The sequence below is a fragment of the Neolamprologus brichardi genome, chromosome 1 (genome assembly GCF_056152115.1).
Source record: "Neolamprologus brichardi isolate AB-2024 chromosome 1, ASM5615211v1, whole genome shotgun sequence".
Lineage (NCBI taxonomy): Eukaryota > Metazoa > Chordata > Actinopteri > Cichliformes > Cichlidae > Neolamprologus > Neolamprologus brichardi.
The window spans coordinates 34,300,493-34,322,372 of NC_142104.1; the positions used below are offsets into that span (position 1 = coordinate 34,300,493).

At 42.7% G+C, this 21,880-nt stretch overlaps 1 protein-coding gene across 1 annotated transcript; it reads left to right on the forward strand.

The window, feature by feature from the left end:
- Positions 1-5,997: 5,997 nt before the first annotated feature.
- pou2af1 (POU class 2 homeobox associating factor 1) lies at positions 5,998-21,156 on the forward strand. Its single transcript, XM_087844936.1, has 5 exons — positions 5,998-6,013; positions 12,801-12,928; positions 19,086-19,125; positions 19,209-19,489; positions 20,734-21,156. The coding sequence occupies exons 1-5, from the start codon at positions 5,998-6,000 to the stop codon at positions 21,154-21,156; spliced, it is 888 nt and encodes a 295-aa protein (XP_087701062.1).
- Positions 21,157-21,880: the final 724 nt, after the last annotated feature.

Consider the following 21,880-nt stretch of genomic DNA (forward strand, 5'->3'; position numbering starts at 1 on the left):
AGGAAGTTCACCACAATGAACTGACTGTGAACGCCATAACTGCCTGCTGCATCACAGCTCTGAACACAGTCTTTTCTGTTTTATACATTTACCTCACACCTGCCTGCAACAGCTGTCCATGCACATGTATGGAAATGAAGTAAACAATCCATTTACTTTAACATGTGAAGCACAGTTCATGTCAAACAAATGCACTTCACTCTGTTCAGCAGCAGCGATGCTTTTGATGAGCAGCAGGAGCCGATGAGACGGGAAGCTGAGCGATTTCATCTCGCTCACTAAATAAATAAAGAAATCAAATTCCCGCTGTCGTGTTTGTTTGTGTGCATGATTTCAAGTTCACTTTGAGACAGCCAAATGACAATCTTGGAAAAATGCTGCAGTTTACAGGGAGGCGAGAGCCTGAAGGTGTTTGTTTTCCAGCAGTGATGCTGTTTTCCAGGGAAAGCAAATATCGACTGGCTGGGAGGGGCAGGTATGGCAGCAGGAGGGACTGTGTTAGCTTTGCATTTAGCATCGTTTGACTGTACAGACTCATATTGTAGCACATTCAGTTCCTGCATAAAAAGTTAACATTTCAAACTGTTTTATTGTATTTGTCTAATTTTACTTCCTGTTTCACCATGACTGTATCAAATACACAAATAGGAGTAATACAGTGATATCCTTTCAGTCTTCATCTCATTATCTTGTTGTTAACAAAATATGACTCCGCTAACTTTTAATATTCTCAGTGTAATGTCTGTGAGGGTTCTCAGTCATCCAGGTCGTCCCAGCCTAAGGAGCTGGGAAAGAAAAGCCTCTGGACTTCTTTTCTTAAAGACGTCCAGACTAACCATTGCTGCCATTAAAAGTGATTGTGTTTTGTATTTTGCTGAAGTGAAATTCAGGGACCGTGGGTAATTTATGGGTTAAAGCCAGGCCTAAACCTAAAGCAGTGTTCGAAGTGCCTGAGTCAAAACTGTAAACTAGATATAAAAGATGGCCATCATGAATACAGCCGTTGGTTCCCTCATTTAGAAGCCTCAGTATCAGGTAATGCAAGCAGCTGTTAGCAGCTACATTCAGAACTTCATGGGTGCACAAATAAGTAGTGCTTTGTCTCATAGCACACCAGAATCGTACTCATCAAACCTTGCTTGTTACGTGGTGTCGTGTGCCTTTAACCTTCTGTGACCTCACTCTAGGGTTAGAACTGAGTTTAGAGTCATGACCTTTTCTATGAATCTGTGAGGACATCCTCAGGTTTAGAGCCAGCCTCAAATAGAACTGAACTTTTGATACTTTATGAGGCATTTCCAATACCAAAACTCTTCATGATATCAAGAACCTGATGATAATCTTTTTTTTTTTTTTTTGCTTGCCCCTAACCCCACCTCTGCAAGCTTCTCTGCAGCCATCTCATTGGCTGCACGCTCTCTGATCACATAGGCTGCCAGTGGCAGTCCTAGCCTGTTTGGCGCCCTGGGCGAACACTCCCTCTGCCCCCCCCCCCCCACCCCCCCCACACACACACATGAAGAGAGACAGAGTATGCATTGTATGCAAACAGCTACCAAACAGCCATCATAATTCATCATACAATAAGAACAGGACAAAGCAACCGTTGACAATGACTCATTAATGTTAAAATCTGTAACATAATGTATTGTTTGGAGTTTAGTCTGTTACTGTTGCTATTTTTACCATTTCTTCTTGGAGCAACTGTAACTCACATAATTTCCTTAGAGATTAATAAAGTATTCTGACTCTGATTGGTTCAGGATGACCTGCTATTATCCAATCACACATCTGCTTACCTGTATCTTTTGCTCGTTTCTCCTCTTCTTTTCTCTTTTTTCTAAACTGAGCACCTGATGGCTTTGAACTTTTCTTGTCCATCTTCCACTAGTTTGAATTTTGCTCTCCAGTATGAACACAAATCCCCCAACTCGAGGATCACCACAACATGACCTAACACACCTACACCTTAGTTCACAGATTCGCTTTTTAAGTTCTGGGATTTCACACAACCCAGGATTCAAATCATGAACACATGATGGGCTTGGATTTACATCATTATGAACCCCTTGTGTGTGAGACTTTAAATCATCAAACTGTAAATTTTAAATGTTAAATTGTTATTGATCCCTTTCCCTGAGTCCTAAAGTTATATTTATTTTCTTACTCTTCTTATATTTATTGTTTGTTTACTTGCACTGCTGTAACTGGAGCCTCGTCGTCTCGTCTTTCTATATACTGGACTGTATGTAGCGGAGATGACAATAAAGTTTAGTTTGACTTCAGCAGCGAGCAGGCGCACCGAGGGCTCTCGCTCACTTTTCGTGTACAGAATTTCGAAAAAACATCGGTGCAAATGATAAGTCTGTATCATGATGTCTGGTGTTTTCGTGTTTGTTGTTTTGTTTTTATTTTGTTTTATTTTGCGAGCTGGTTATTAGATGCTGCTCCAGCCAGCCAGAGAATCCCCCGCTGCCCCGCCCTCTCCTCCCTCTCCTCTCTGCGCCGCAAGCAGCAGGCCACCTCGCAAACGGAGGGCGCCCTTACCCCCAGCAAATGGGCGATAGAAAACCGATCGGTGCCTGTGACATTCCCAGTATGCGCTGGCTGATGTCAGGGCAGCATGAGTACGAGCATTTTTTTTTTGCCGATGCCCATGATGTCGCCCCCCACCACGATGCCGCCCCGGGCAACTGCCCGTGTCGCCCGTATCTAAAACCTCTACTGTAGGCTGCCATATAAAAACATCAGCATGGGCTAACTCTGATTACCGTAACTGTAAAATTGTTACAAGAGAAGAAGAACGTGATACATGATGAGCAGCACGTGCACGTGGTTTACACTGTGTAGTCAAGGGGAAAATACATTGCAGTTGATTCCAGCATATGTTGCTCAGGACATTAAACATTACTTTCTACTCATAGTAAATACATTAAGCATCATCATTATCAAGTCAACCTTTGCTGTAATCCCAGCAGGTCAGCTGATCTCAGTGCCAGTCATTTCCCACCACATGCAAAATTCCTTGTAGGGCATCTTATTAAATCTGCTTTAGCCTGCCCACAGCTGCCACACATCTGCAAGCTACTTTGCAACCCAAATCCACTTGTGCTGTGTCTGACTAACTGAAGGTGTTCCACCTTAAATGTGGCTGCAGGACTTTTTTACTCCTTATCTTCCTGTCGAACACACTGAGGCATATTGAGAAAGAAAAATAAAAGAGCTACCCCCAAAGTATACAGCCAGGATCCATTTAGAGTGGACGACTTTTGAATCACATATAATATGACACGAACAGATAAGAGTACGCTGCTATTGTAGAATGATGAAAAAACAGAGGAAAAAAGGTCGTCTCTGGCCCTTCAAGCAGGCAAGTCCTCCTGTTCACTGCAGACACCTTGGTGTGATTCCTAACCAGCTCATTAATGTCTGCTTGCCTCATTTGTTCTAGCCTCGGTTTTTAAAACAGGTTGTCTCTTCTCCAAGTCTTCTGGTTACACTGGAGGCTGGACTAACTCATGCCCTCATGCCCAAACAGGTCAGCGCTGGCATATCTATTTACTTGACGTTTCATGGCAGCCAGACAGATCCGGCTACATTGGCTCCGCTGCACCAGTGAACCCAGAAATACGGGATTTACTTTCACCGTGATGACAGTCATGTGAACAATTCCTGATCAAATCTTCACATGTTTCAAGAAATTCTATCCCTTTGACCTTAACCTTAGTATGTTTTGAAAAAAAATTACTTGGGATGTGAATCAGTTTGACTGTGTTTACTTTGGAGTCAGGAGTTATTCTAATACTATCTTGTGGTTAATTTAACCTCACATGCTCAAGGGGGTGAGATAATGTCAGTGCGGGCTAAAAACTGGGAATATGGGAAATAACTACAAAAAGTTTGTCAAAAGTTTCACAAGTCGTATCCAAGTTGTGAGGAAAGAGAAATGTGATTTTCTCACACAGCTAAAAATGCTGAAGAAAGACAGACTAGAATAGGATGCCATTCTCTGTGACATACAGTATTCTATTACTCAATACAAATTATAGAGCAACTCCTTCATGAGGTACATGTAGAGACTGTTGCATAAACAGTACCTGAAAGTAGAAGTGACATTATGTGTTCAGATTCATACATTCTTGTACACAGTCATGTTGGTGCATTCACTGTGCCTCTATGTGCAATCATATAACCGCCTCAACCATATGAATGTAGCACTGTGCTTCATATGTTTGCATTTGGAACAACTTTCATTAGCAAGCAAAGAAGGTTAGACTTCACTCTTTGTGTCATCGTTGGGGATTAACCCAACTGCACTGCCTGGGAAAAAAAAGGAGTTTTGGGAATGATACAAACCATTTCTAACATTCATTCATCCATCCATCCATCCATCCATGCATCCATGCATCCATCCAGCCATCCAGCCATCCATCCATCCATCCATGCATGCATCATCCATCCATCCATCCATCCATCCATCCATCCATGCATGCATCCATCCATCCATGCATCCATCCATCCATCCATCCATCCATCCATGCATCCATGCATCCATCCAGCCATCCATCCATCCATTCATCCATCCATGCATGCATCATCCATCCATCCATCCAGCCATCCATCCATCCATCCATCCATGCATCCATCCATCCATGCATCCATCCATCCATCCATCCATCCATCCAGCCATCCATCCATCCATCCATCCGTCCATCCATTCATCCATCCATGCATGCATCATCCATCCATCCATCCATCCATCCATCCATCCATGCATCCATCCATCCATGCATCCATCCATCCATCCATCCATCCATCCATCCATCCATCCATCCATCCATTCATCCATCCATGCATCCATCCATGCATCCATCCATCCATCCATCCATCCATCCATCCATTCATCCATCCATGCATCCATCCATCCATCCATCCATCCATGCATCCATCCAGCCATCCAGCCATCCATCCATCCATCCATCCATCCATGCATCCATCCATCCATCCATCCATCCATCCATGCATGCATCCATCTATCCATCCATCCATCCATCCATGCATGCATCCATCTATCCATCCATCCATCCATCCATCCATCCATCCATCCATGCATCCATCCATCCATCCATCCATCCATCCATCCATGCATCCATCCATCCATCCATCCATCCATCCATCCATGCATGCATCCATCTATCCATCCATCCATCCATCCATCCATCCATCCATCCATCCATCCAACCATCCATCCATCCATCCATCCATCCATCCATCCATCCATCCAACCATCCATCCATCCAGCCATCCATCCATCCATCCATGCATCCATCCATGCATCCATCCATCCATCCATCCATCCAGCCATCCATTCATCAATTCAATTTAATTCAATTCAATTGAATTCAATTTAATTTTATTTATACAGCGCCAAATCACAACAACAGTGACTTCAAGGCACTTTATATTGTAAAGTAGACCCTACAGTAATCCATCCATCCATGAATTGAACTCAGACCTCCCATTGTACTCAAAAACAAACAAACTAATTAAGTCATTCATTGCTCGGTTTTCTAATTAAAGTTTTCTGAATGTGTAATGACAGCTTCTGTGAGTGACAGCCACAATAACATCTTCAGTTTAACTAAATGTAGGTCTGCTTGTTGAGAGAAGACTAACAGGGAAAGAAGTCTGTTGCACTACTTTCATTGAGAGTATTTTAATTAGTTATGGGTTATTTAAATGTTTTTATGCGCTTGCTCTCTCATCGTCAGCTCTTTTTTGACCCGGGCCTGTGTGTTTCTGTTCAGATGTAATAGCTGTCACAGGTATGATTCAACTAAGACATTACCAACTGTGAAACAGATGCAGTTGTGGTTAGAGAAGCTATGACATCCCAGGGGATTGCTAGCTTGCTTCTAGCTGTTATAAAGCACGTCAGTTGACGCGCCACTTTGATTTTCTTCAGTTTAACTATCTGATATTAACCAGATAGGCAGCATGCACTGGGAGAAATGTAAGTACACTATATTGTTGCTGTTTCCTCAGTATATACTGACTTTATATATGAATGAATAATTATGTTCAACTGTAACAACTGGAGAGGTTTGCAGAATGAAATGTGCTTCATCAAACTTATGGATGAGGATGGTTTTAAAAAGCACTCTGTGAAGTGTACGTTACAGTTATTTTTACTAATGACAGGTGGATATAATCCCAGGAGCTCCGAATGATATTTCTTCCTTACACTGAAAATACGACGTGTCTTTTTGAATAGTTTTAATTCATTTTTAGACATTTTTTTAAAAAAGCTACTTCCTTTGTCATTTTTGTAAATTATCAAGTATAGTGTTACTAAATGTTTTTCATTTCTGTCACATTTGTAGTTAATCTTTAATAAAATTCATTGTTAGCTTACAAATGATTAAAGCCCGTCAACTCAAAGACGACCATTCGCTGCTAATTTGTTATTGTCTAGTTGAAGTAAAGTCTTCCTTTTCTATTCAGGATTGTTTTTTATTTGAATAGTGCAAACAGAAGGAAAGATCTTTTCCTGTTGTGAACTTTGTCAGAAGCAGCTCTTTCGGAAAGCGGAAGATTGCCTTTTGAATGCTGGCTGAGTGTTGCCATTGGGCTGTAATCTTGATATGCAAAATGGCAGCAGGCAGGCAGCACAGTAAAACACCGCACAGCTGTGCAGCTTCCTCTTTTGTGTTGATTGAGTCTGTGTGCCTGTGCCAGGGCGATTGTTTGTCCGTGTGCACTCATGTGTGATTGTCTAAAACAGATAGTAGTAAAACACAACATCATCCACTCAACCGTGCTTCAGTTGACAGATACAGCAATTAATTTGAACTTGTTACACTCATTTCATTCTGTTGGCACTGAGCATTTTGTGTGTTGGCTTCACATTTCCACACATTTAGATACATATGTACCATAATTTAATTTTCTGTTACCAGTTAATCTTTGTAGAAAACTCTTTGAATGATGACTTTTATGTAACTAAAGGTAGAAAAGAACTCCACGACCACACTTGTTCATACAGCTCCTCTGTTTCTCTTGGCTGTGTTACAACGTCACTCACCAACCTCCCGCAACAACAGATCTGTTTCTCATTTCTTCCCTCGCTTTGGTACAGCGTTCTGCAGTTGCTCAATCCATGACTGATCAGGCCAAGAACTGAGAACAGGTCATTAACCCGTGTTCAGCCCCAAAATTGGATAAAGTCATGCAGTCTTTATCCAACTATTAGACAATTCATGTCACAAAATGGTGTGAAAAACATACATTTTAATCTTGTTGACATAAGGGACAAACTGCACAACCCAGTGCAGGACTGTCCACTCTGGCAATAAATCAGCTGAGGGGATTTTCCCAAACGATACAGTTGGTCTGGTCCAAACCGCATCAGTCCTTTCTTCATGGATTCATCTGTGAGAGGCCATATGAGTGCATAACAAGGCTGGTAATAAATGTTCAATCCAATTCTATACCAAGAAAACACAATAACTAAGTAAGTGTCACTTAAAGCAATGATGATTTACTTTGTGTTACTGACATCCTTCTCTCGCAGAGTTTGAATAACAATATCAAAGCGGAGGTTGTAGCTGTGAACTCAAACAGACAGATTTACAGATTTTCTTGATGGAGTTGACCGTCAGGCCTGAACAGAGGCACTCGTGGTCAGAGCGACACGTCCTCCAATAAGGAAAGGTTAACACATTTCCAGGAGGTGTCCTCTGCTCGGCTGATAGTCGTGATGAAAACTGAGTGATTTCTTCAAGCAGGTCAAGAAAAACTGTAACGTGAAGAGGGGGATATTTATGCTCTGTGCAGGTGAATCACAGGTACATGTGTCTGGTACAGCTTTTTAATAGCACCAAGTATGAAGAATGGCTAAGAAATGAAGCTGGAAAGGATGTGCAGCAGCTTCGAGTCAGCATAGATATGGAAATGTACTAAGAGAGTGATGAATAAAGACAATGAGGGAGAGGCAAACACAGGACAATTAGGTAATTATCAAATTCAAAGAATTGGTGAGGAGGAAGTGAGCACAGCTGTGAGGAGGATGAAAAGTGGAAAGGCAGTTGTTCCAGACAAAGGTTGGACCTTTATTTCAGGTCCAACCTTTGAGAGCGTTGATGACATGAGATGCGAGGGTGGGAAGCAGGTGGAAAGGGACATATGTGTGAATGGGAGGGAAGGAGTAGATAGTGAAGATGGATGAGTCTAAATACCTTGGGTCAACCATCCACAGTAATGGAGAGTGCACAAGAGAGGTGAAGAAGAGGGAGCGGGGAGGATGGAGTGCGTGGAGATGAGTGTCAGGGCTGATTTGTGACTGTGGAACAGCAGAATGAGAGGGAAGGTTTACGACATGGACCTGCTGTGATGTTGAGCAGTGAGCAGGATGGACAAGACAGTTCAGACTGTGAGAGGGGCGGCTCAGGTTTAGCACAAACAAAGTCAAACAGGCAAGACGGAGGCGGTGTGGACATGTGGAGAGAGGGGATAGTGGATATTTTGGATAAAAGATACTAAAGATGGAGCTGCCAGGCAGGAGGAAAAGAGGTCAGAGGTTCATGGATGTAGTGAAGGAGGACACGGAGTGGGTTGGTGTGACAGAGAGGAAGCTGATGATCCACTGTGATGCCCTCTTAAAGGAAACTGGTGTAAACAGGAGAAGACAACCAAGTATGAAGTATGATGGTTGTGATGGACCGAGTTGAAAAACAGGAAGAGTCCCAGGAATTATTAGAAAAATATAGTTTCCATTTATTTAGCCCCAAAAAATTATATTTACAAGCGTAATAAATGTTGAGCTCATAAAAGAGGTCAAAGAAACAAAGACTGCTACAAACAAACATAACTGACCTAAACATGAAATGACACACAAGGGTATACATAATGGCTGATCAGACCATTGTGACACATGAGGGGTAACAAACAAACACAATCATAAATCAAACGATGCAGCACAATCAAGTTTGTTAATAAACTAAACACCAAAGAAGAAAATCAAAAACCCCATTAAACCCTAAACTCAAATATTTAATTAAAAACAAATACTTTGTTTTTAAAGTAAAGAAAACACAAATTCTCCCCTTCAGCAGGAAGTGGTGGTGTGGTCCAATTATCCCTCTTTGTATTTAATGGTTTCCAACCCTGGCTGCCATCTTTTGTCCAGCTACTCCTGGGGGACGATGGCAGGTAAGAAATAAAAAGACAAAGGTTAGTCAGAAATCAAAGAAGTGAAGTAGTTTGAATACATAAGTAAACTAAATGTATCCAAACCAATCAATAAAGTTATTGGCAACTAAAATGTATTACTATGTTCAAATGAAGAATGAAAATACGAAAGTTAGCGACTTTAGAGTGTGGCCACGGGTTTGGAAATGTGCTGGTGTAGGGCTGCTTGGGGACGGAGCACCTTTTGATCACTGATTTAATTAGAACACAAGGTGCTTTACATTGTAAGGTCGACCCTACAATATTATATACAGAGAAAAACCCAACAATCATATGACCCCCTATGAGCAGCACTTTGGCGACAGTGGGAAGGAAAAACTCCCTTTTAACAGGAAGAAACCTCCAGCAGAACCAGGCTCAGGGAGGGGCGGGGCCATCTGCTGTGATTGGTTGGGGTGAGAGAAGGAAGACAGGATAAAGACATGCTGTGGAAGAGAGACAGAGATTAATAACAGATATGATTCAATGCAGAGAGGTCTGTTAATACATAGTGAGTGAAGAAGAAACAGCCAGTGCATCAACAGCAGTGATCCAGTAATGGGACGGTACATCAGTTACTTTAATTATACAACTTCTTTATACTTAAATAAAACGACTTATTTTTCCCCATGTTGTAAATGTTTATATAAAGTTTTGTGCTGTTGTGTGGCTGAGTTTGTGTGGAGCCTGTATTTAGACCCAAGTGCACAAACTGTTAAATAAATCTGCCACCATGACTGTCAAATGCACATGGACACACACACACACACAATGAAGAGGGGCTGGGCTCAGTGCAGTGGCCATTTGTGCTGTTGTTGGCGTGGAGACAAATTCCACATAGCACAATCTTTTGACCTTTGTCAATAAAGTTAATAAAGAATTTGGAAATTCCACATAGCACAGCTTTCTCAGCTTTCTTAGCTGGATAATCACAAATGATAAGGCTTGATACAGCCTTACTAATTTGGGGGATTTCTGCTAATCTGCAGAATTTCATAACTGAAACCAACTAATTCCAACTAAATCCATTTCTGAATGATGTCCATGCACCACAACGGGCTCAGCGTGCTGACGTCTGAGGACAGGGAGGCAGTTTATGTTCAGCTTTTCTCGTAGCGCCTGAGCTACGAGCTGCTTGTTAAAGTGAACTTTTAGTCACTTAGTTGTGAAACCCGGCTAAGTAAACGGACGCACCGTGTTTGCAGTGTAACAGAGGATATGCAGGCATAACAGAAACATCCAGCTGGGTCCGGTTCATCTTCTGCCACAGTATTAGGGTGGGGAAGGGGATGATAAGACTCAACATGTTATAACGAGAAACCTGCACACACGGGAACGTGAAGCTCGGTATGGCACAATGTCTTGGCGCAGCATCAACATCAGTCTGTGGGAATGAGCCTTTTCGTTTGAACTGAGTAAGCTGTGTACCAGTCCATCTGAGACACTGTCTGCAGCGTGAGACTGTTTCATTAGGAAAGAATTGATGGACTCTCCCCAGGAGATTGCAAATTTCCTGTTTGTAACCCCAGCGATCATATCAACACATTTTAATTAAACTTCGTATTTCTTTTATGAAAAATTTTTCAAGAATCTAAGAGCGACGGTAAACGTGTAGGTCAGCAGTGTCAAAGACATTTTCTGGCAGCTGCTGACACATCTGTGCAACAACAGTGGCTCAAATAGGACCAAACATGGAGGCATTGTTAACTAACTCAGACGTGTGTTTGTTAAAACCACGTGTGAATGTCACAACTGTTGTTATAGATCATGTCCAATCAACTTATTTATTATTTCTGTATTTATGAGGAAGTTCTATTAAAATAATAGAAAACGTGCCTTTAACTCTGCGAGTCATCAGAAATGACCACAGGACCAGGACGCATCAGGTGGACATCACATGGACTGTTGTGCTTACCTGTGGCATCTAAAGAGGCTAAAGTTCACAGTAAAGATCTTAGTAAGTGCTCTATGCAGTGCATGCTAGCAGCCTTTGTATTTGGAATAAGGGTTTAAATCTGCACAGTAACAACTCTCTTTGCTCAGCACTGTTAGTTTGTTGCTCTTTATTCTGGTTTTAAATGTGTGCATGTCCTCCTGTTAACCTGTTAGCCTAGCATCATGATGAGTGTAGCTACTTTACAGTGTGCTACGATGCACAAATGCCCGTGGTGTCAGTGTTTTATGGTCACGCTTACCTTTGGAGCACATCTCTGTACTCCCGGTGATTTTGTAGCTCGGGGCGGTAATGACTGATGCCATTGTCTGCACTGTTTATACGAATGCGACTGTGCTGTTAGGCTGGATTTTTTCTCATGCTTATACTTGCAAGAATCTGCCAGTTCCAGACATTGAATGTTCCCAGAAAGCATTTACTCTGTCACTGTCAGTGTGAGCTGAGGATGGAGCCTTCAGGCTTATCAGTGAAGCACTCAGCCAAGAAATGTTAATGAAATAATTTGAGCTACATGTGAAACACAGAGTAATGATTTAAGAGTAGTTAGAGTTCTTTTTGTGTTGTCAAATTAATTATAAGAAGGTGATGTAGATGTTTTACTCATATATGATGAAATGCCCATTTTTGTTTGTTTTTTTCACACAGGTTTTATTGTATTGTAACAAAGTTACTGTAAGCTGCACATTGATGGTTATCATAGCATATAACCATGTAATAAAGCTTTGACTGCTCCCCTACAGACAGGGGCTCAGCATAGCTCCACATGTTTTATTTGGTTTTATTACTTGATGCAACAATGTGATTCATATCAGGAACAAACCCAGCTTAACCTTGATCCACTGGTCTGCTGGGATATCGCCAGTTTCCATCCGAGGAGCTGACGTGTGCGTTATTATTTTAGTTTGTTAAACTGGGCTTGATCCAGGTGACAGCGAGCCAGCGCGATGCTACCTGTGTGCGTCCAGCAGCCTGTAGTCAGTTTAAATATGACATGGATCAGTTTGTAAAGGCCGAGAGAGGTGGACAGAGAGGGAGAGAGCAGGAGAGGAAGAGGTGAGAGGGGACGTGTGGTCACAGAGTGAAGCTGGAAAAGTTCTTCCTCACAAAGTGTCATTCACGGATGCTTAGCCTGCTTTCCAGCAGCACACTTTCAGCCGACCGACCCAAAGGGGACGCCATCTTTGCATTAGTCTGTTTGACACGAGGAAGCACTGCAGCCCAAACAGACCTGTTGATTTCTTCCAAACCAAAAGCACGAGTCTAACAACCTTAGTAGCAAACATTTTGAGCTATTATTTTACTGGACAGCTCAACATCAGGTCAAATTGAAGTGCATGCAGCCCGTGACCTTAGACACTCGTGAACATTCACTGAGAATATTGGTTGTAAAGGCTCATATCAGCTGATGCTGACACTCAAGAGGCTTAAAGAGAATACGACATGTTCACTTTCCGTGTGTCTTTAGTGTGTCAGTGTCAGCTTACAGTCACCTGACCGCGTCTGCTTCCTCCGTTCTGTGTGAACCCATCGTGTGCATCATGTGGGCTGATTTAAAGCAACTTGAAAAGGAAATGAGGTTGTGTGTATCTGCTCATTGCTGTGTGTCTGACCTCCTCAGCACAGCCATCAGCCGTGGGCAGGTCCAGGCCATACCAGGGTGTGCGAGTCAGGGATCCTGTCAAAGAGCTGCTGAGGAGGAAGAGGAGCCTGGAGCTTTACAGCACCAAGACACTGCCTCCTACTGGGGTGAGGACGCCATGACAGATAAGCAGAGAACACTTGTTGAACACTGAGCTAAAAGATGTTTGAAGCACAAGCTGCCACATTTATAACGAGCAGGGTTCAAAAACAGCAGACTTCAAGTAAAATCTGAATGAAAATGTTTGTGTGCATTTACCTGCAGGTACGTCATTTCCTGTAAATCAATGTGTGGTTTAAAAAAGCAAAACCAACAAAAACCTGCAGGATTGTTCCTTAAAGCTGTGCTTTGACTGTGTGTTTTCAGAGTAGGTTTACTTCACTAAACAGTGTTTCCCTCACGGCATCGTCACTAAACAAATACACAGGAGACTCACACAGTGGGAGCAACGACTGCTCTGCATCATGTGCTGACACTTTGAAACTCTGTGAGACGTTTGGGAGACAGAGTTAAAAATGTGTAAGAAAATAAATAAAAGTAAAGTAGAGCGGTGCTCTGTTTCAACAACAGTTTCCATGAAACCCCCCCCCAAAAAATCCCCCCCTCTCTTTGACGTAGAGCTGCCCTCTAATCCCATGACCTGATTGCCTCCTGACGATTTATCACTTTCAGTCTTTAGGCTAGTGCTCTTTCCTCGTGAATCATTGATCTCTCTGCAGGGATCATAACCTCACAGAGCAGCAACATGCAGACACTGATTGATTGGCTGTGTCTGCACATGACATCTGCAGGAATCGAAAGCAAAATGTCCTGTGAGGATGTGTTCGGTCGGGATACGGGCTGAGAAAGCAGCGGGGGATTTTATCCTTATATAATCCAGGTGTTTTTCCATGGCGGTTACAGCAGAGCTGCAGGGCTGGGCACACAGCCCTATGCAAAGTAAAGTGCAGCCTTGCCAAAGAGACCTCCCACTTTCTATTTATTATCCCTGCAAGAAGAGAAGAGGCCAGAAGCAGCGGTGTGCACAAACATACACATGTACGGACACTCCCCGTGACTAGCATGTGATATTCCAACATCTTTTATTGGCACGGTACTACAGTTGATTATTTTAAATGATATTAGTCAGTGCTGCTAGCAGCAAAGATAAAATTCTGTCCACTTCTTCCACTATTTGCCTGCCTGGCAGGACCACGCGGGTGTTTCCAGGATTCTGGTTCAAATGGACGACAGTTGTGTTTGTGCAAGTCTCAAACCAGATTAAAAAATCATCAAGTTGATTTTAATGGATCCGTGACCGACCGAGTCCATAAACTATCCCACGGAGATGTTTCCCCCTTTGGAAAGTTCCTGCAGCTAACATGAAATACATTCAGACACTTAGAGATTGAACTAAGTTGGAGGTGGTGGGTGGTGCCGCCACACTTTGTGTAAGAGGGTAACGATATGCATCAGATTATTATGGCTGCTTCTTAAAGCGCATTCATGGTGACGTGGAACAGTCGGCATGTCCAGGTGTAACTTTCATGGATGCTGTTAAAGCCGACTCATTCCTCAGCCTCAGTCAAACCCAGTGTAGGTGATCAGCTCCTTTCCTTTGTGAACACAAAGCGTCCTCAGAAAGTGACCACAGTGGGGTTTAATTGTGTGACTGTTGTAGCTCCTCCTGTCAGAGCTGTCGAACCATCAGCTCCTCTCCTGCAGCCACCTGACAGCACCTCCCTGCTGCCTTGAACACGCCCTGCCCGCTGACTGCAGGCAGCAGGATGCAGGACAAACACTGACACATGCTGTCAGTGCTGTTGCCTCCCATTCAGTCTTTTGTGTTTGCGTATCGCAGTGTCTCTTCTTGCTACAGGCACATATACAGCCCGATCGGTCGATACCAAACACACGGGTTTTAGACTCAATCTGTGAGACGGACATTTGGGTTTGCACAAACACAGAGACGAGGCAGAGAGTGGACAGTGTGGCAAAATCCACTTTGTGTGAAGTCTGTAATCTTTCCTCAAAGAAAAACGGACAAAATATCCACAAAAAGAGAAAAGACCGATGTGCATGTATCGTGTAGTTAACTTGGCTGACACAGTCATACACTGGAATTCAGTTATTGGCTTTTATGTATTTCCTCATCGTTGGTTTCCCAGGTTTCGCAGCTGTGATTTATCAGGTTGATTGAACAAACTGGGACTCCAGTCCAGAGATGATGCCACAGCTTTCACAACACGCTTCTTAGCTCCAAATATAACATGTTCTGAGGATTTTTACTTGGAAAGCTGCAGTGACAACATCTGAAAGCAGACTCAGTGAATGTGGAATAACTGCCACCTCATGTTAAATTACTCATGCAGTTTATACTGTGCAGAAATCCCGAGCCACCCTTTCTGCTCATTTGGACATTGGTTTCTTTTTCATTTGCTGTCAGTCCAGCTGTGAATCGTTCGAGCATTAAAAAGGAGGCTAGCTGAAGGGATGCAAAAACACACCCTTTGTTATCGTTTCTTAGGCAAAAGTACCAACGATGACACACTCTGACAGAGGTAAAATAAAACAAAAGTGACTCCAAAAGAGCCCGACTGTGAAATATTGAATCCTCAAAAAACTGTGAAGTCTGGGGAAGACGAGGAGTGGCACTCCTAAAACAGCAAATGATCAGTACAAGAAACAGGAACACATCCAACAACGAGCTGACACTGGCCCTGAGGAGTGTAACTGGCCCTCCAGCTGATCCAGCTCCTGAAGCCTGATCAGAAATGGTGTCAGTGGAAGGGTGGCTGTCAAGAAGCCATCCCTAAGAAACGGAAACACGGAGAAAGAGCTGAAATTACAAATTACACAAGAACTGAACTGAAAGTCAGTCGTAGCAGTGATAAATCCAAACGTAATGTTTTGGTTTGAATTATTTTCAGTGTGTACGGAGGAGGTCAGGAAAGTGTCTACAGCTGTGAAGCACGGTGGAGGCTGTGTCGTGGTTTGGGGCTGCGCTGCTGGTGACCTTTCAAAATCCACCACGAAACACCGTTTGGAGTCTGATTGGCCACAGCTTCATTTATCAGCATAGCAATGATCCTAAACGCATGATGTCAGTGCATTAAAGCACACAATGGAAACCCTCCAGTGTGTGTGTTTGTGGTATTATGGAAAATACAATGACAGAGCAATGAATAGCACAGGTTCAGAATGGGTTCAGTGGTTTCTTCAGCGATCCACTTTCTTTTATTTGATATCTTTAATTCAATTCAATTCAACATAACATAATTTAATAACAGATATGATTCAACACAGAGAGGTCTGTTAATACATAGTGAGTGAGAAAGGTGACTGGAAAGGAAAAACTCAATGCATCATGGGAATCCCCCGGCAGCCTACATCTATTGCAGCATAACTAAGGGAGGATTCAGGGTCACCTGGTCCAGCCCTAACTATATGCTTTAGCAAAAAGGAAAGTTTGAAGCCTAATCTTGAAAGTAGAGATAGTGTCTGTCTCCTGAATCCAAACTGGAAGCTGGTTCCACAGAAGAGGGGCCTGAAAACTGAAGGCTCTGCCTCCCATTCTACTTTTAAATACTCTAGGAACAACAAGTAAGCCTGCAGAGCGGGAGCGAAGTGCTCTAATAGGGTGATATGGTACTACAAGTTCATTAAGATAAGATGGGGCCTGATTATTTAAGACCTTGTATGTGAGGAGCAGGATTTTGAATTCAATTCTGGATTTAACAGGAAGCCAAAACAGGAGAAATATGCTCTCTCTTTCTAGTCCCTGTCAGTACTCTTGCTGCAGCATTTTGGATTAACTGAAGGCTTTTCAGTGAGTTTTTTGGACATCCTGATAATAATGAATTGCAGTAGTCCAGCCTGGAAGTAATAAATGCATGAACTAGTTTTTCAGCGTCACTCTGAGACAGGATATTTCTAATTTTAGAGATGTTGCGCAAATGGAAGAACGCAGTCTTACATATTTGTTTAATATGTGCGTTGAAGGACATGTCCTGGTCAAAAATGACTCCAAGGTTCCTCACAGTGTTACTGGAGGCCAAGGTAATGCCATCCAGAGTAAGAATCTGGTTAGATACCATATTTCTAAGCTTTTCAGCGTCGAGTACAATAACCTCAGTTTGATCTGAGTTAAGAAGCAGAAAGTTAGTGGCCATCCAGGTCTTTATGTCTTTAAGACATTCCTGCAGTTTAACTAATTGGTGTGTGTTATCTGGCTTCATGGACAGATAGAGCTGGGTGTCATCTGCATAGCAGTGTAAATGTATGCTATGTCTTCTAATGATGCTGCCTAAGGGAAGCATGTATAATGTAAACAGAATTGGTCCTAGCACTGAACCCTGTGGAACTCCATAATTAACCTCAGTGTGTGAAGAGGACTCTCCATTTACATGCACAAATTGGAGTCTATTAGATAGATATGATACAAACCACTGCAGTGCAGTACCTGTAATACCTACAGCATGTTCTAATCGCTCTAACAGGATATTATGGTCAACAGTATCGAATGCTGCACTAAGGTCTAGCAGGACAAGCACAGAGATGAGTCCACTGTCAGAGGCCATAAGAAGATCATTTGTAACCTTCACTAAAGCTGTTTCTGTGCTGTGATGAACTCTGAAACCTGACTGAAACTCTTCAAATAAACCATTCCTCTGCAGATGATCTGTTAGCTGTTTGACAACTACTCTTTCAAGGATTTTTGATATGAAAGGAAGGTTGGAGATTGGCCTATAATTAGCTAAGACTGCTGGGTCTAGAGATGCTTTTTGAGTAAAGGTTTAACTGCAGCCACCTTGAAGGCCTGTGGTACATAGCCGATTATTAGAGATAGGTTGATCATATATAAGATCGAAGAATTAATCAATGGCAGGACTTCTTTGAGCAGTTTTGTAGGAATGGGGTCTAAAAGACACGTTGATGGTTTGGAGGAAGTAATTATTGAAGTTAACTCAGAAAGATCGATTGGAGAAAAAGAGTCTAACTTAACATCAATGGAACTAAGAGTAGCTGTAGATAATATTACATCTGTGGGATGATTATTGGTAATTTTTTCTCTAATGATAAAAATTTTATTTGTGAAGAAGTTCATGAAGTCATCACTAGTTAACGTTAAAGGGATGGTTGGCTCAAAAGAGCTCTGACTTTTTGTCAGCCTGGCTACAGTGCTGAAGAGAAACCTGGGGCTGTTCTTATTTTCTTCAATCAGTGATGAGTAGTAAGCTGTTCTGGCTTTGCGGAGGGCTTTCTTTTGAAGCAACAAACTATTTCTCCAGGCTAAATGATGATCCTCTAAATTTGTGACACGCCATTTCCTCTCCAGATTACGAGTCATCTGCTTTAGGGTACTTGTTTGAGAATTATACCACGGGTATTTTTACAGCTCACTTCAGGCCAGGACCTGCCTGAACACAGATCCTAGATCTGCTCCCACACAGACCTAAATGTCATTTACAGCAGAAGCAGCTGTTGGCAGAACAAACTGGAATTTGCTCAGTTAACATTAAAAACATGTCATACATGTCGGCTTTGTGGTCGTCCAGTAAGGGTTTTATTTGTTTGCCACTTTAATAAATAAGGTTAGTAATGAACTCACATTCAACCCCCAGATGATACAAGACTGGAAAAACCTCACATGATAAGTTATTTATTGAGGAGAAATATCCAGTATGATATATCCAGGATGTCAGCGTTGGTAAACGGAGACCCTGATGACTGTCCCACCTCAGCTTTGTTAAAAGAAAAGAAACTGTACCGTGAATGAAAGAACATTTCCCAGTCAGACCAGTCAAGATGTGTCACTGCACAATAACAAATGCAGCGTGCTCTGTGTTTTTCACGGACCCATCAACAGCATTTATAGAGCCTGGCTGGTTTAGATGAACAGTGTGTTTTAATACTATCATGGAGGTTTCTTCCTGTTAAAAGGGAGTTTTTCCTTCCCGCTGTCACCAAGTGCGTGTTCACAGGGGGTCGTCTGATCACTGGGATATTCTCTGTATTACTGTAGGTCGAGGCATGTGGCACTATATAAATAAAGCTGAACTGGACTGCGCTTCCATGTTCAGTGGTATCAAATTCACAGCTTTAGCTTGAATGAACGGATCCAGAAAAACAAGTTAAACCCTTTTCAAGAGTGAATTCTCAGATAGCTGCTCACACCTGAGAGTCACAGGTGTGACTGCTGCATGTTTACACATCAACATCACCGTGTTGATGTGATGCAGTTATTGACATGTTAACCTCATTGATGATATCTGTGTTTTTCAGGACGTGGCATCACACAACAACCAGCCGTCATTTACACAAGGTAGAAGCCTCACCGGTGAACTACATGTCCCACGTGAAGCTGTTTCCACGTGTCTAATGCCCAAACTGCTTCTTGTTCTCCAGGTATCTTTGGCTGTGATGTTGCCAGCGGATCCCCGGCCGAGGCGCCGACCGCAGCTGCTGACGGAGGGCTGCAGTGTGCGGGGTGGAAAGCGACGCCTTCTGTCACCAGTCCTGGGCTGCAGGCCGCCGCCATGTCCTGGTCGACGCCTGACTACAACCAGCAGGACCCCTCAGCTCAGACTCTGACCTACCCGGCCACTCCGACACTTACTATGCAAACTCTGTGTCCCAGCTACACCATGCTGACCTACACACACACACCACTGCTGACAAACTTTGGGGTGAGTGAAAAAGGAAATGCAAATGTGTTCTGCAGACTGCACGGGGGAAGAAAACGATCACGAATCAGCACAAGAGGATAAAAACAATCAGTTCTCGCTCTATCAGTCAAATGGGATTTAACAGCCATGGATTCAGGCTATTATTTCACTTTAAAGTAAGGTTGTGTATAAGTATGTGCAAGTATAAATATGTATATGTACCAAATCTGAAACTCTAGGCATTAAGGGGCTGCTTCCTTTGAGACCCGATGGTGCTGTATCCCACAGAGTCACGGCTGGGACGGGAACAATCTAAAGTTTTCTTTAAAACTCATTTATGTCAGAATAATGCAACGTGTTTAACAGTGCCACAGGATCCTGTTATCGTTTGTTTTGTCTTTAGTGAATCTTATTGTGCTGCTAGTGCTCAGCGTCTTTAATCAAAGGTGGCTCGTACAGGGCTCATCTTTCTCTACAGGTGCAGACAAGTGTTTGTGATGCATTTCCACCATAAAAGCCTGTTATCACTGCATGCATGCTCTCTGTGTTAACTGCCAACAGCTGCTGTGCTTGTCTTTAAATTCTTACATTTCAAACCTGCTGTGGTGGGTAATAAATATAGAGATAAGACTGGGGTAGGGTATTAACTGGAACTCTTCAAACCCGCCGAGGACCTTTGTACACCACGGGATTAACGTGGGATTTCGATTTCTGCCTGTTCAGCATGAAGGATTTCTCCTTTATATTTGCAGCTCTTTTTTCACTGCAGCGTTTGAATTTATGCAGAGAATAACTGTCACTGACTCAGTATAGGGATTTACATACATGTCACTCAACATGACGATGAGTTAATGTGCAAAGTGGAAAAATATGTTTGTCTCTGAAAAAATAAATAAATGGAAACGCATCACAACACAGAGCGAGAGTCCAGGAAGGAAGAACATTACAGGATTGTTCCGGTGGCTGACATCAAAACACTGGGACATGACCATGAGGCTAATTAACACCAAACATGTAGAAAGATTCAGTCTCAATCAGCACAAGCTGTTCCCTGTGTCAGGGTTCACTCTTTTCTTGTGTACCTAATTATATCTGATTACAATATTCCTGTGAGCTGAACAATAAATGCTGCGTCTACCTTCCAAACCCTTCCAAAAGTGAGGCTCGTGGCATCAGCACATGTCCGTTTCATGCATGCGTTTGTCTTTTTGCAAGGTTAAATGTCTTTGCCATCATGAATATTTAAGTCATTGCTGTTGTTTCAGACCATACCAGTGGCACCAGCTCCAGCCTCCCTGCCTCAAGTGGAGCTCCAAGACTCAGGGTTGGCCTATCTTCCTTGGGCCCAGCCACTCACCGCTATATCGACCATGCCTAATCACGGGGTGCAGTTTGCCCCGGGCTCTGCAGCGCTGCCCGGGTCGCCTCTGGTACACATGCCGCTGTCCATGTCGTTGACCACCATGATCCCCCAGCTGGAGCCCCAGGGTATGGACCCTCAGCCTGAGATCCTGGAGATCCCCGAGCATTCAGAGCAGCAAGCTGAAGGTCAGTCTCTGAACGAAGACCCGGAGGTTGAGGCGGAATCGCCAAACCTACTGGACAAACTTCTCGAGGATCACAAAGAACGTGGTGAGGAGGAGGACAAGGACTCGTACAGAAGCTCCCTCTTCATACCCAATGTCTGAAGAGCATTTTTTTAAATATGAAATGAGTATTTTTACCTTTTACATTTCATTTTTCCCCTCAGGGGCAAGTGCCTATTGGCCTTTTTGTGTAACTTGATTACCACAGATTCTGTCTATTATGAAGCCTTTGAGGTCTAACCTATCTAACTTACCCAAACCAAGTGTTTTTAAAAGCAAATATAAAAACTGAGCAAGTTAAAGACTGTTCTGGATTATTATGACCTGAGTTTTATTTTTGTAACTGCTCCTGACTTCCTGTTATTACATTTTCATTATGTTCATTTCATTTATTAGAAATTAGTTTAGTGTGCAGCAATAAACAGAACTGAAAGCCTTAGACTAGCCTAATTCTAGTAGTCTGTTACCTACAGTAAAGTGCAAAGGTGTTAAGCAAATGCTTCATATCTTTATATCGTCAATGGGAAATGGGCACGGCGCGTTACACACATGTAAACACAGAATATTTGTACAGTTCTATTGAGCTTATAAGTCCACATTTGGTAATCACAGGCAAGTTTCATGTGACTTTTAAAAGCCTCCTTCAAGTTTTTCTTTGCATGTTGGCTGTAATGTTTTTGCAGCTTGTAGTGAAAACCAACATTGTTCAAGATGAATTTTAAAAAGTTACAATTCTGTCTCCTTAGATGCAAAATCTAAATAACGAAGGAGTAGCTGAAGACGTTTGCACAGGAATGCTATAAAATCCATGTTTGTCTGTGTTTGA

Bases quoted from the DNA above. Each gene is read 5' to 3' on its own strand.
- pou2af1 (XM_087844936.1), top strand. The intron at 12,929-19,085 runs GTGAGGACGCCA...TGTGTTTTTCAG, and splicing joins AGACACTGCCTCCTACTGGG to GACGTGGCATCACACAACAA. The intron at 19,126-19,208 runs GTAGAAGCCTCA...CTTGTTCTCCAG, and splicing joins CCAGCCGTCATTTACACAAG to GTATCTTTGGCTGTGATGTT.